This window comes from Saimiri boliviensis, chromosome 1 (assembly GCF_048565385.1).
Source record: "Saimiri boliviensis isolate mSaiBol1 chromosome 1, mSaiBol1.pri, whole genome shotgun sequence".
NCBI classification, from domain to species: Eukaryota; Metazoa; Chordata; class Mammalia; order Primates; family Cebidae; genus Saimiri; species Saimiri boliviensis.
Genome location: NC_133449.1, coordinates 291,389,701 through 291,404,510, shown reverse-complemented (window position 1 = coordinate 291,404,510; position 14,810 = coordinate 291,389,701). Strand labels below are relative to the sequence as shown.

The following is a 14,810-nucleotide window of genomic DNA, read 5'->3' as shown; positions in this document are numbered from 1 at the left end:
GATTATTGTCAGAAACACTGACATGGGTAGTGTCATCACGCCTTTGCAGAGGAGCGACGCTCGAGTGTTTTGATGTATTTTTCCTGAAATACCACTTCCTCTGAAGCCTTGGAACAGCGCGTTGCACAGATCTCATCTGCCTGCTCCATCCACGCCAACTCCTTCCTTCCCGACTCATCCTTCCTGAGGCCCCACAGCTCTGCGCACAGTGGTGACGGACTTCCATTTGTGTCAGGTGTAAATGCAAATCCCAGCATAACAACATGTCTTTGAAAGTTTCAAGCAAGGAACATGGATTGTGAAATGCATGACTCCACCCTCAGCAAGTCTTCTCTTGGGGACAGTCTCTTAGAGGAGCCACGTGTGCAGTGGTCCTGGAGAGATGCCCGCAGCTCCTCAGGGTGAGTTCTGTGCTTTTCCTATGGAGAGCATTGCATCGCCCTGGGGGCTGCACTCACCCCGAACACTCTACCTCAGCAACGCCTCCACTGGCACTGCCGGCATGGGCAGGGGCTGGAAATGGGAGGAGCTGCCGAATCAGGCCACTGGGGACAGGGAGATCAGTTCTGGTCAGGGCTCCATCTCCTGCAGCCAAATGTTTAAGTCCCCAAATAGGCAACGTCTCTGCCCCAGGCCTTGCTCCCAGAGTCTGCCTGGTGACTGCTAGGCATGACAAAACAGAGTATTCCCTGGCATGAGCTCAGAGACCCGCTGGCTGCGCTCCAGGCCTGGCTGAGTGACCTTGGGTGATTGCTGACCCCTCTGGGCCTTGGCCAGGTGTCTCTCTGCTCCTCACGGTAACCACACGAGGTGACTGTCATTATTCTTGCTCCCAGAGGAGGACAGCATGCTGCGTTATCAGACTTGTTCTGACCACGGTGTTCTGTAGGAGAGGCTCGTTCTGCCCCACAGCCTGGAGTGGGCTCAGAGCCCTTTCCTGACCCTGAGGATGTGGGGTTTATTCCTGACACAGCTGCTGTGGAGCCAGACAGGCCTGGCCTGGCTCTCAGAGGCCTTTTCCCTGCGTTTGCAGCTCTCCCGCCGCGTCGGTGCTTGGTGCTGGCCCTGCTGTGTTTGTTTCTTGGCTTCCCTTGGGAGCATAGCCTGGATTCATCCCTGCAGGCGCTTCCTCAGGGATGCGGGGCCGCCGAGGCTGCTGCAAGCAGGAGCTCCTCAGCCTGCCCTCACACCCCACCCAGCAGCCTGTGGGGTTCCAGCCTGCCTGGGAAGGCCCTGGTTCTCAGTCATGTTTGCCAAGTGCTGCGTGTAAATACTCCCACCGCTGCTGAGTTCAGGCTGCCAAGGTGAAGTCCTCCAGATCCCATAACTGCTGGAAACTTAACAGTTGGCTCCCATCAGCTGGCTCCAGCACAGCACCCGGCTCTGAGGAAATCCTGTGCCTCCTGCCAGTCCTTGTTGTTCCTGCCCTGTCCTGTGTGCTTTGACACAGGAGACTGCTCTCTCCACCAGGGATCGCTTTCCTTCACTCACCAGCAGCCTCCCTCCTGGCCACCCTTTCTGCATCCCCATGCTGGTCTCTCATCTCCCCAGCTCTTGGTGGTGTGGTGTGTCCGTGTGCTCTCCTCCCACCTCAGCAACCTCATGGGGTTCGGTGGTATACACCATCCTGCTCATGTATACCATCCTGCCCATATACACCATCCCCCCGTGTACACCATCCCTCCCGTGTACAGCATCCCTCCGTGTATACCATCCCACCCATGTACACCATCCTACCCATATACAGCATCCCTCCCATGTACACCATCCCCCCGTCTGCACCATCCCCCGATGTACACCATCCCCCCTGTACACATCATCCCTCCCGTCTGCACCATCCCCCGATGTACACCATCCCCCCTGTGCACATCATCCCTCCCGTCTGCACCATCCCCCGATGTACACCATCCCACCCATATACACCATCCCACCCATGTACACCATCTCGCCTGTATACACCATCTCACCCATGCTCCTTGGAGCACCAGGCTCAATAAGTAGTCACCTTAGTCATCACTTTCACTGGGCGCTTAACAGATATGTTAGTGGAAACCACCCCAAACTCAGCTTCTCGCTTCTCTCTGGAACTTCCCAGTTGAGAGCAAATCCACCCTTCTAGCTGTTCAGGCTTCAAACATTGGAGCCACTTTTCATGGTTCTGTCTCTCCCCACATGCAGCCGCCAGTGAGTTCCGGTAACTCCACCTTCAGGAGAGGCCGAGTCCGGCCTTTACCTGCCACCCAGGCCCCTGGCTGGATTATTCCAGCAGCATCCTCACTGGGTTCTGCCTTCTACCCTCATTACTGGGGCCTCCTCTTCATACATCAGCAGAAGGACTCCTTAGAAACACCCCACAGTGCTTCGTCTTTGTTTAAAACCCATTGACACCTTCCCATGAAACCCAGTCAAATCCTCGCTGGGCCTGTAAAGATCTTCGTGGCCTGCCCCACCCCATCCCGCTGACCTCAGTTCCTGCATTCATTCCCTTCCATGGCCTGCTCTAGCTGCCCGGAGCTGCTGGCTGTTTCTGGAGCACACAGAAGTGTACCTGGAATTCTCCCAGCATCCCACATGACTGGCTCCTTTCCCCTGGTCTGCTTAAATGCTGTCTGCTCTGACCTTCCCTGACCACCCCATTGAAAATGTCACCCTCCATCCTGCCACTGCCTGCCCACTGCTCTGGGAAGCCCCTTCCAGAGCACTCCAGAATCCAGGTGGTGTGGCTGTCCCACTGGACGGTGATCTCCAGCTGAGCAGGGTTAGGCGTCTGTTCACTGCTACATCCTGGCCTGTGACAGGCCCTTGGTGAATGTGGAGGGAAGGAAGGGCTGTCCGTGTGTGTGCTGGCGAGGGGGGGTTGCATTTCAGCAGCCACCCCTGTGAGCTCACCTTCATCAGTAGGCAGTGTGATCATCCAGGCAGGTATGAGACAGTCACTCTAGCAAGGACAGGCTTCACAGAAGGGACTCGAGGGGGGGACTGAGGCGTGGGTCTCAGAGGCCACCTGCGGAATGGGAGTACCTGTCCCCTCAGCTCACCCTGGCCAGGGTGTTGAAGGCTGCAGGCCATGATGTCTTGGTACAGAAGGAGAAAAGAGACCTGGGCTATGCATTCTTTTTTTAAAAGATAGTAATCTTATGTTACATGGTTTCCCCCACTTCCTTCAACACACACACACACACACACACACACACACACACACACAGACTCCTCTCATGTTTTTTTCAATAAGGATAAATTGAGCAGGTTGGAGGTGGGAGGCCATGGGCTGGCCCCGGGGGGACCCTGGTGCCCAGGCCTGCAGCTCCAGCGCTGTGCAGCCTCTGGTCTCATGAAGATGACCTTGGCCTGGCCTGTTAGCTGCCTCCACCAGGGGCTTGTCGGAGTGGGCAGGTGCTAAAAGAGTCTGCCACGTGGAGGCAGGCAGGCTGATCAGAGGACTGGCTTTCCCGCTGAAAGTGGAGGGTGGACTGCTGTCTGGGATGAGCCCAGCAGTGGGGAAGAGTGTGAGGGAGATGAACGGTCTGCAGGAAGGAAGTCCAGGTGCTGTCCTGGAGCTGAGACGGGGCCCAGAGGCTTCTGCGTGAGCAGGGCGGAGCCAGGACAGAGCCCTCCCCAGGGCCTGGCGGGCAGGCGTTGGGGATACACAGAGGTTCTTGGTAGGCACGCAGGCCATTAGTTGCCAGCCCTACCCTCTGCAGGCAGCACCTCTGGCTGGTGGCAGAGTTCATTCAGCCCCTGGGTACCTCCCCGGATGGGTCTCTGGGCCAGATGGGGCTGCACGTTCCTGCTTTAGCTTAGGAAGTTGGTTTTAAAGACATTGATGTTTTCTCTTGACTGTAACAGTCATTTCTACTTTAATAGAAAATAAGATCTGTGAATTAGAATTTTTTTTTCTGGTCAATTGCACCCCATTAAAACTTTTCCTTTTGATTTTTCATTGTGATAGTTGTACATTCATGTAGTTCTCGGTTCAGACAAAGCGCATACTTTTTGGAGAATTTCTGTCTAACATGCTAGAGTGTTGATGATGCCAGGAGTAACTGTTTTTCTCCCTGCCTGGCTGTGGTGCCGCTAGTCCTTGAACACGGCACTGAAGCACCTGTGTGAGATCCTCACCGACGATCCAGAGGGCGGGCCCGCTCGCATCCCCTTCGAGACGTTCTCCTACGTCTACCGCTACTTGGCCAAATTAGACTCCGACATCTCTCCCTCAGAGACGGAATCCTACCTTGCCTCTCTCAAGGAAAATATGTAAGTATGCACATGCTCTGGGATCCAGGTATGTTGGCCATGGGAGAATTTCCTGTCTGACTTCTCCCATGGAGGGAAAAACTCAGTTTTCCCTTTGCTCTCACACCGCAACAATAATCAACACAGACACAGCTCTGACCACGTGTGGGGATTTTTCCTCACCAAAAAGCAAGCGAGCCATTCTGTAGCAGACATCAGCTGTGCGTTCTCATTCAACTGTGACCCTGTCTACCTGGAGATAGTGTGAGATCCCACAGGATGCGGGCTCAGTCCCCAAGACGGCCCCCACCCTGCCCCATTGCTGATGCCAGTTGCAAGCCCCAGGTTATTTTGGCTGTGCTTCTGATCAACCGGCTATAAATCGGGCTTCCCATGACCCTTCCTAGGGTCAATTAATTTGCTAGAATGGCTCACAGAACTCAGAGAAACACTTGGATTTACTAGTTTGTTACAAAGGATATTTTAAAGGTTACCAACAGTCAGAAGAAGACAGACATAGAGGGAGGGCTGGAAGGGTCTGGAGCTCGGGGCTTCTGTCCCCGTGGAGTTGGCGTACTTCCCCTCCCTGCATATGGATGAGCTCTTTTCACCTTGTCAGCCTCCATGAGTTTAGCTACTGGAATACTTTCTGATCCCTGTCCTTTCAGGATTTTTTTCTGGAAGCTTCATGATGTAGCCATGACTGATTAAATCATTGGCCATTAGTGATCCCCTTAGCCATCAGCCCCTCCCCTCCTCCCAGGCTGGGCTGGGCTGAAAGTCCCACCCCTCTAATCCTGCCTTGGGCTCTCCAGTGACCAGCCCCGTCCTGAAGCTGCCTGGGTCTCCAGCCAGTCATGAGCATACAGAAATAAGTCACTTTGGAGATTCCACAGATTTTAGGAGTTGCATGACAGGAGACAGCGTTGAAGACCAAATATAAATTTCACAATATCATGCCCCTTGTCTGCGGTAACTTTGTCCCAACAAATCTTGTGTTTGGCAGAAGATTCAGGCACACCTGTTGGTACTTGGGGTGGGTGTACGTGGAGCTGCGGATCAGAGGCCATCAGTGAAATCAAGCAGCACCTCAGAAGGGAGCCCGTCCTCCCCTGTGGCTTCCACCCGTGTAGACTGAGCCTTGGGTTTCTTTAGACTTTAGAGGGAGAGAATGTAACCTGCCATTAAGACCCGTGTATCCCAAATCTAGCCTGATTCCCATGTACAGTATGTTAGGTGGTATTAAATTGTAGTATGTTAAAAAGTGAGACAGAGCTGGGTGTGGTGGCTCACGCCTGTAATCCCAGCACTTTGGGAGGCCAAGGCAGGTGGATCACGAGGTCAGGAGTTCAAGATCAGCCTGACCAACATGGTGAAACTCCATCTCTATTAAAAAATACAAAAATGAGCCGGGCCTGGTGGTGGGTGCCTGTAATCCCAGCTACTCAGGGGGCTGAGGCAGGAGAATCACTTGAGCCCTGGAGGTGGAGGTTGCAGTGAGCTGAGATCATGCCATTGCACTCCAGCCTGGGCAACAAGATCGAAACTCCATCTCAAAAAAATAATAATAATTCATTTCTCTATAGTGAAACATAGGCATTGATTTCTGCTGGTGGACAGCCTGGCAGTGATGCCATGGACACAGGATCATTTGCAGAAACTTGAGGATGTCATTGACATCAGTCACGCAATTCTTGCTCTGATGGACTTGCTATGTGACCCCGACACATTGCATGTGATACTGTATTTGCGCCAGGCTGCGTGCGATGTAAGGCTGACTCTGCTCTAAAGCATTACCTGGTGCTAACATTCGAATATAGTGTCCAGTGTTCTGATCACCTGCGACATTTTTAACAAGATTAATGAGTTCTCACTTTAAAGATAAGATACAGAGTAAAAAGGAACAAAGGTCTTGAGTCCTGCGGAAGTTCTCATGTGTTCATTCCTTACACCATCATTGGGTGCTGACTCTGCACCCTGCTCCGCCTATGGGGAGGCAGAGAAAGCAGCTGGGGCTGGTGGGGTGTGCAGGGGCAGTGGTAACAGTACAGGGCGGGGTCTGGGATGCTGCGCGGCTGCAGAGTGAGCCTGGTGAGCGGGAGGAAAGGGCCCAATCCTCCAGGCTCCAGCCCCAAAGGAGATGGTGCCCTTGAGGCCTTCTCAGCACAGCGCTTCCTCGGGGCCACCACCCCTCCAAGTGCTGGTGATGGTTTGTCCCTGAGCCCCACACCGCTCATCTTGAATCGCCCACAGGACAGTTTATTGAGCGCCTGCTCTGTGCTGGGCACTAGTGCAGGCGCCCAGATGTAGTCAGTGAACAGGTCATGTCTGTGAAGCAGACAGACACCAGACATGCAGACTTTAAGACGGCAGGTCGTACTGAGTGCCAAGAGGACAGTAAGCCAGGGACGGGGACCACTGGGGACTGGTCCCAGGGCCACTGTCTGGCATGGCACACACTCCTCCTTGCCTCGGCCTCCTGACCTGTCATCACCACCCAGACTCTTGTCCCTCCTTCCACCCTTTCCACCCGGCCATGGTGCCGCCCGGGATGCAGGCCACGGCACCAGGAGCTGGGGCTCCAGTGATCCGCCAGCCTCGGCCTCCCTTCCTGCCCCAGCAGAGCCCTGCATCCTGTGCCCCCTGCCCTGCCTGTCCCCGCCCTCCTCCCCTCCTTGTCCCTTCTTTGTCCCTTGTCCTTCCTTGTCCTTATTTCCTCTCCTTCCTTCAAACTCACATCCCCTCTGGTGCTCACCATGGGCTGAGCCTCTGGACTCCATGGTCCCCTTTTTCTGTCCTTGCTCTGTCATCTACTGTCACTCCAACCCTCCTGCCCTCATGGAAGATGGCAGCTCCCAAGCCGTCCCTGTGTCTGCAGTCACCGATGACCCGCTGCTTTGTCCCCAGCTCTCTTCTTGATTCCCACAGTCTCTGCTTCTGCACGACACCTGGCCATGCCGGCCCCTCTCCTGCCCGGTCCGGTCACCTCTTCTCTCCTCTTGTACCCTCTGACCTGGCTGCTCCCCCTGACGGAGCCACCTGGACACAGGCGCTCCCATCTCATTCCAAACCCATGTTCCTAGCCTCCAAAGAACTGGGGCCCTGTTCAGCATCCCCATCTCCCACCACTTTCCTGAGACTGCAAATCATCAAAAAAGAAGAACCTTTGAATATAGTACCGATCTTTTCCCCTAGAAATAAAGGTACATTTATTGTAGGTTTTGGTTTTGGTACATTTTGTACAAGAAAAGAGAATGCTTTATTTTTGGAGGTAAGAATTACTGATGAGCAACCATAAATAGTTTTTTAAAGTAGACCTTTTAAATCATACTGTGTTTTACAAAATGTTACTGAGTATGCTATGAGAAATTACTAATAAGCATCTTTATCTGTTTCCAATTTAGAGACGCTAGGAGGAACGGCATGATAGGGCTTTCAGATTTCTTCTTTCCAAAGAGGAAACTTTTAGAAAACCTTGACAACTCTGAAGACGTAGGCCATTAATACAGAGAAGAATACATTTTCATGTCAAAATAGTGTTCTTTACAATTTTGACACCAAATACAGCTTCTCATTAATCACACACAGCTGCGGTGTGAGTGCTTTTCTTCATGGACATTGAGTGTGGCGGTGCTTCGTGGGGCCTGTTCAATGATGGCTCTTTACTGTCTTGTGAGGACCTGAACTGTGAGAAATTCGTAACAGTAAAAGAATCTCTTTTAGTTAAATAATCTATTTGGAAACTGCAGAGTCAGAAGTGGGGTCTGGGCAGTTTGGAAAGTGGCTTTTCAGCTAGGCGCAGTGGCTCACACCTGTCATCCCAGCACTTTGGGAGGCCGAGGCGGGCAGATCACAAAGGGTCAGTAGTTCAAGACCAGCCTGGCCAACATGGTGAAACCCCATTTCTACTAAAAATAATACAAAAATTAGCCAGGTGTGGCAGTGGGTGCCTGTAATCCCAGGTACTCGGGAGGCTGAGGCAGGACAATCGCTTGAATCTGGGAGGCAGAGGTTGCAGTGAGCCAAGATCACGCCACTGCACTAGAGCGAAACTCCATCTGAAAAGGAGTAAGAAGAAAAGTGGCTTTTCTACCCCATGACTCCAAGCTGGTGGATAATTCAGATTAGCTTCAAGGCTGTGGCTCAGGCCATGGAGAGAACTCATGTGAATGCCTGTCTGGGGGCCCAAGGAGTGAGATCGGGCCCCTCTAAAACTTAGAGGGACAGATTACATGACGACTTTGGGGACAGCTTGCTAAGTGTCCATCTGGCAGCCTTTGGATGAGACGTGCTTTCACTGTGACTGTCTCGTAGGGAGGTGGTGGGGAGGGAAGTGGAGCCCTGCCTCCTCTCACCCCCGAGGCTGCCCACGTTTACCAGGAGAACCTCATCAAACTGCCGGCTAGCTCAGTGAGCAGCGCAGCATCACTGGGCCCAAGAAAAGGCCTGTGGAGAGGCGTTTGGTAAGTCTGAGCAGAGGTGACTATCACTGTAGATAAACTCAGTGTGAAAATCTGAATGTATATAGCATAAATCAGGAGCAGTTTTTTACCCTGTCCAAAACGCAAGTGGTGTTTCGGTCATAAAAAGAACGAAGCGTGGAGACACACAGCAGTGTGGGTGTGATGAGACCCGCCCCTGCTGGTGGACAGGCCCCCGCCTTTGTTCCTCGAAAGGGCTTTTGTCTCAAAAAGTGAGTTGTTCTTGGGAGCGACTTGGGCATAGAAAGAGAAGCAGTGTTCTGTATGAGCCAGCAAGGGCTGCCAAGACGCAGGACCGCAGACCTGGTGCTTACATCACAAAGACGCGGTGCTTACATCGCAGAACCACTTCTTTCTCACTGTTTTGGAAGCAGAAGTCCAAGGCAAAGGTGTCGGCAGGGCTGGTTTCTCGGGAGGCCTCTCTCCGTGGCTCACGGCTGCTGTCCTCCTCACGGGTCCCCACCGGGTCTTCCCGTGTGCCTCTCTGTGTCCTCATCTCCTCTTCGTAGTAGAAGGCTGGTTATATTGTTTTAGGGTCCGTGCTAATGATGTCATGTTAATTACCTTTTAAAGATCCTGTCTTCAGATGCAATCACAGGCTGAGATACTGGGGGTTCGGACTTCACCTACTGAATTTTGTTGGTGGGGACAGGAGTTCGTCCACAGTGCATTCCTCCTCCAGCCCCCAGAATGGCTTCACTCTGACTTGGCAAGTGAGAGATCTGATGTTCAGACAGAAAGATTTTCATGTGGAAACATGAACTGGCTCTACCGGTATAAAAAGAAACCTAAATAGAAAAAGAAAAGAAGGCACGGAGGGAAGGAAGGAGGGAGGGAGGGAGGGAGGGAGGGAGGGAGGCTGGGAGCAGTGGCTCATTCCTGTAATCCAGCACTTTGGGAGGCCGAGGGAGGCGGATTGTGAGGTCAGGAGTTTGAGACCAGCCTGGCCAACATAGTGAAACCCCGTCTCTACTAAAAATACAAAAAATTAGATGGATGTGGTGGTGGCTGCCTGTGATCCCAGCCGCTCGAGAGGCTGAGTCAGGAGAATCACTTGAACCCAGAGGCAGAGGTTGCAGTGAGCTGACATTGCACCACTGCACTCCAGCCCGGGAGACAGTGCGAGACTGTGTCTCAAAACAAAAAAGAAAGAACCATGAACGAGTCTTGTCTTGTTGACACTGTAAACCAAGAAGTATGTGAAACAGATCTCAATTAACTTAGAAGTTTATTTTGCCAAGGCTCAGGACATGCCGGGGAGGGAGAAACCACAGGATCGCAGAGGCAGTCTGTGCTCGGTGCCTCCCTTTTGTAAGCGGAAAAGTGGGCTGGAGGGGAACAGGGAGGATGTGGTCATCGCTGGGCCCACAGGCTGCAAGGGAAAAGGAGCAGGCGGGAATCGTCAGTTATGTGTCATCTAATGCTCAGTAAATCTGCATTTCAACTAAGACAAGGTGGACGCAGAGCTGCTACCTGAGATGTTTAACCTTTTATCTGTAGCTCTCTGCTTAGGAGCAAAAGAAAAGGCAGCTTCTTGTATGACTCAGCTTTCCACTTAATTTTTTTTTTCCTTCTGGCAGAGTGAACTGGGGTCCTGAGTTTTCATTTTCCTTTCATGACACCGTCTGAACACCTGTGTCATCTCAGAGTGGTGACCAAAATGCCCAGGCCTCATTTGGAGTATAAGCGTTCATCTGCCCAGCCAGACCCAGGGTTTTCAGGATGCTCCTTAGAGTGGTCTCCGGGTCGAAGCAGAGTTGGTGTGGGCACCCACCCAGGTCCCGTCCCCTGAGTGCTGGGCCCCTGGCCGATTCAGCATGAGACTGAGGTGCACAGCCCTTAGATCCACCCCATGCATCGGACTCTCCTGCCTAACACTCTGTCCCTGTCCCTCCCCCAACAGAATTTGGGGTCTTCATCTGGTTTTTGGTCACTCTTAGCGAACTGCAGCCTCTAGGGGTTGTCCCTGCCTCAGGGTTGACTGTTGCCATTGGGGTTCCAAGTGCCCAGAGGCCAAGCTCCATCAAGGGTGTAAGATGAGCTGATTTTGTAACTAACAAAGCCTAAAGGGGGATCCCTTCTCCACGCAGTTTAGTCGGGGAGCTTTAAATATCTTGCTCTAATACCTGATTAAGGTGCCAGACTTCTATGAGCAAAAACTGGATTTTTTGTACCTCATAAACCAGATTCCTAATCCCAGAATACTCAGCCAGAGGGCTTCCTCTCATCAAGGAAAACACTTTCCCTACTCTCCCATTGATTTGGACTCGTCTTGTTACAGGCTGAATCATCTATATTCTCCTTCATAGCCTGCAGTTATTTCTTGTTAAAATAGCCATAGGTAGTTGGGCTTTCATTCAGATTTGTTATTTGTCTTTAGGGTTAACTCAAATGGTTTATTTAATAACTACCAGCTTTGTTACAAATATCATTAACTGGTCAAGATGTTGGACAGAATAAACTATTCAAGTGGCTGGTGCGTTTGAACAAAGTAGCTCTGGGAGAACAGCAGAAACTCCTTTGCTGCACTGAGGCTGGGAGGGGTGCCTGTGGACTCCAACGGGATTGGTAGGGGCTCTGGTACCAGAAGGGGGAATTTGCTAGCACATCTAGAGAAAGCCACATCTGGATTTAGCACCTCAGGAGACAAAGACAATTTTTCCAGTTAAAGTCACTTTAAAAATACACTCTGAAGGTGATGGAGCCTTTGCTGGCACTGTGGCTCATGCCTTAATCCCAGCAATTTTGGAGGCCATGGTGGGAGGATTGTTTGAGCCAAGGAGTTTGAGACCAGCCCTGGCAATGTAGTGAGACCTCTTCTCTACCAAGAAAAAAAAAAAAAAATTAGCTGGGAGTGGTGGCATATGCCTGTGGTTCCAGCTACCTGGGAGGCTAAAGTGGGAGGATAGCTTGAGCTGAGGAAGTTGAGGCCACAGTGAGCTATGACGGCACCACTGCCCTCCAGCCTGAGCGGTAGAGTGAGATCCTGTCTCTAAAAAAGAAAAAAAAAAGTCCCTGGCATTTGTATGGTGTGAGTTTGAAAAATATCTGCTTTTCCTTAATTGCAGTGTGGGGAGTGGGGTGGATGGGAAGCAGAATTGAAAAAGCTACAAGATTCGAATCAGTGGATGGTGGTTTTATGACTTAAGAATGGTCTCTAATTATGGGTATGAGCTGGCTCATGCCTGAACTCCCAGCACTTTGGGAGGCTGAGGTGGATGGATCACCTGAGGTCGGGAGTTTGAGGCCACCCTGGCCAACATGGCGATATCCCGTCTCTACTGAAAATACAAAAATTAGCCAGGTGTGGTGGCACACACCTGTAATCCCAGCTACTTGGGAGGCTGAGGCAGGAGAATCGCCTGAATCTGAGATAGAAAGATTGCAGTGAGCGGAGATCACACCACTGCACTCCAGCCTGGGCTATAATGCGAGACGGTATCTCAAAAAAAAAAAATAAATAAATAAAAGTTAAAAATAAGAATGGTCTGTCCCATTGAAATTCATGGCTTAAGTCTTTGTCCAGGCAGCACCAACCAGTGGCTTATTTGGTTTCGATCTAACTTTGTTAGCCCCTATAGTTTGCATCTCTAAAGAAAGTGGAGTGTATTTCTTCTGTTAGTTTATGATTTATTGCAAAAGAAACAATGAAAGCAGGGATGAATCCAGAAATATGTGCTTCCTCAGCATGGTGGAGTTCTGAGGTGGCTGAGCAGGGCCGATGATTTGCTTTTGAAATGATTGTGCTAACAGTCAGTCGTTAAACTGACAACTAGTCGTTTTTTCTTGGCAATCACTAGCAACTTGTGAGTTCTTGTGTGAGAGAATCTAACTTACAAATCGTTTTCGAATGTAGTGAGATTATGTATGCTCAATTTAACAATTAATGAGGAATGAACACAGAAATTAATCATTTATTGAGTCTGATTTTGCCATTTCCATAATTTGCAGCCAATAATTTTTTTCAAGTCTTAAACATTCTCAGAGGTGGATGAAACCCTTGCAGGCTTGCGGCTTTGTGCCTTAGTGTCTCCAGTGAAATGGGCTCAGGTCCCTGTCCCCTAAGAAAAATCCCAACTCCATTAAGTTGCTTTGTACAATTGCTCTCCTTGGTTATTGAAGGGGATCCCCACCAGGGCCAGAATTAACAGCAGAATTAACCCCCTTTAGAGAGACTGGCTTGGAACGAAGATGCCAGGGGCAGCAGGTCCTCCTTTAGCCTAGGGCCCAGGCCCGCCCATCTGGCTTCACCCTCCCATCTCTCAACTCTTCGCATCCAACAGCACTCCCCGTAGCTGCCGCGTTTCACCCGTTGTGGCTTTGGGTAAGGTTAGAAGCCCCAACAGGTGAAAGAAACCGGATGGGTGTGGCGGGGTTGATGTGCACCGCGCACGTTTCCTGGAACCTCCGCGCCTTCGCCGAGGTGGGAGCAGGGGTCCCACTTTCCTGTGCTGAGTTGGAGCCAGTTGGCCTGGGTTATAGTATGGCTCCCTTCTGGGCGCGTGTTCCACGCAGTCGCCCCCTCAGACCCCAGCCTCATGCTCCAATCTGGCATAAAGAATTAGCAGGGCGCGACCAGGAGAGCCACACAGCGCCCATGGAGTTCCCTGGCCGCGGGGCCTAGGCGCTGGAAGGACACTTGGGTGGGGGTAATATTCAGGATCAGGTGACAATGCATTTACCCAGCACCTGCTAAGGGCTAGACCCCTTGCCACGTGCGGATTTTGCAGCTAATGAAGTTCTCGTTCCAGCCGCAGGAAAGGCAGGCGCTCATACTGGGTCCAGACAGTCTGACTCCAGAGCCTGGGAGCCCAACTCCAAGGAAAGGTGAAGAGGAAGGTGGCTCTTGGGGAGGGGACAGTGATAGTGGGAGAATTTGTTCCTTGATTCTCTTTTCTTCTCTCTCTCTCTCTCTCTCTCTTTGGTAAGTCCCACTCTGTTGCCCAGGCTGGAGTGCAGTGGTGCAATCTTGGCTCACTGTAACCTCTGTCTCCCAGGTTCAGGAGAGTCTCCTGCCTCAGCTTCCTGAGTAGCTGGTACTACAGACACAAGCCACGCCACCTGGCTAATTTTCTGTATTTTAAAAAATTTTTAGTAAAGACGAGGTTTCACCATGTTGGCCAAGGTGGTCACAAACTCCTGACCTCAAGTGATCCGCCCACCTTGGCCTCCCAAAGTGCTGGGATTTCAGGTCTGATCTGTTCCTTGATTTTCAACTGGAGAAGTGTGTAGGTGGGGACCACCTGTGAGGAATGCTAGAACAGGGTTTTCAAGGAAGGTTTTACAGGAGACGGCTTACTAAAGCTTGGGGAGGGCTGAGGGAACCCACGAGGGAGGCTGTAGTCCCCTGGGCTGGCTGCGGTGGGGTTTTATGTCCCTCAGCCTGAAAGTGCACGAGAAGTTGTTGCGGGGGTCGGGAGAGATGGCAGGGCTGAGGAGAGGGCTCCTGGTGAGATCTGTGGCTTTGGCACAGGGGCAGCCAATCCCCACATCCCCCCAGGGAGGTGACTGGGCGATGAATACCCTCCTCCCATTTGTCTTCCACCCTGGGGTCTTCCACCAGGGTCTTGTCCTGGCTGAGCTCAACCAGAGCCTGGAGAGAAGAAAGCCTCATCATACGCAGGTTGGCCATGCTGGGCCCAGGGCATAGCGGAGCAGAGAGAGAAGACAGTGCCTGTGAGAATAGAAAGATTCCTCTTCACAGTTTCCTTTCTTGTTTAAGAAAAATTCATAAGTATTAGAAATAATAGTTTGTTTTAAACACTTTCTTCAGAATTCTTCTTGCCTTTTTGCTAGAAGCCCTATCGTATGTAGCGTCTAGACATGCTTTTGGTAACCTAGTACGTTCTGTGTCCTTGTGCTTTAACCAAGATATCTGTGCTGGACGTGCTCACAGGTGCGTCCCAGCTGGCAGCCTATGCCCCTTCCTTATTTGTGCTTCTTTTTTTTTTTTTTTTTTTTTTTTGACACTCCCTTGCTTTTACCTGTTTAGAAAAGTTTCAAGTTAATAGCCAATCAGGTTTTACTTTAGATTGTGATGTCTGGCTTCAGCCAATGGAGATCAGACACAGCAGTAAGGACAACCCCAATGGTGTA

At 51.4% G+C, this 14,810-nt stretch overlaps 2 protein-coding genes across 2 annotated transcripts in view; both read left to right on the top strand.

Annotated features, from left to right (window-relative positions):
- Positions 1–7,816, top strand: part of ROPN1L (rhophilin associated tail protein 1 like) — a 30,926-nt gene extending 23,110 nt beyond the window's left edge. The window contains exons 7-8 of the mRNA XM_010343053.3: positions 4,079–4,254; positions 7,638–7,816. Coding sequence (XP_010341355.1) covers positions 4,079–4,254; positions 7,638–7,737 — 276 coding nt within the window. The 3' untranslated portion in view covers positions 7,738–7,816. The remainder of the gene's footprint in view (positions 1–4,078; positions 4,255–7,637) is intronic.
- On the top strand, positions 4,259–7,623 carry LOC104652094 (uncharacterized). Its single transcript, XM_010343052.3, is given in 5 exon segments — positions 4,259–6,943; positions 6,946–7,175; positions 7,177–7,197; positions 7,199–7,275; positions 7,278–7,623. Coding segments are annotated over 5 exon segments (843 nt in total). The 5' UTR covers positions 4,259–6,682; the 3' UTR covers positions 7,532–7,623.
- Positions 7,817–14,810: the final 6,994 nt, after the last annotated feature.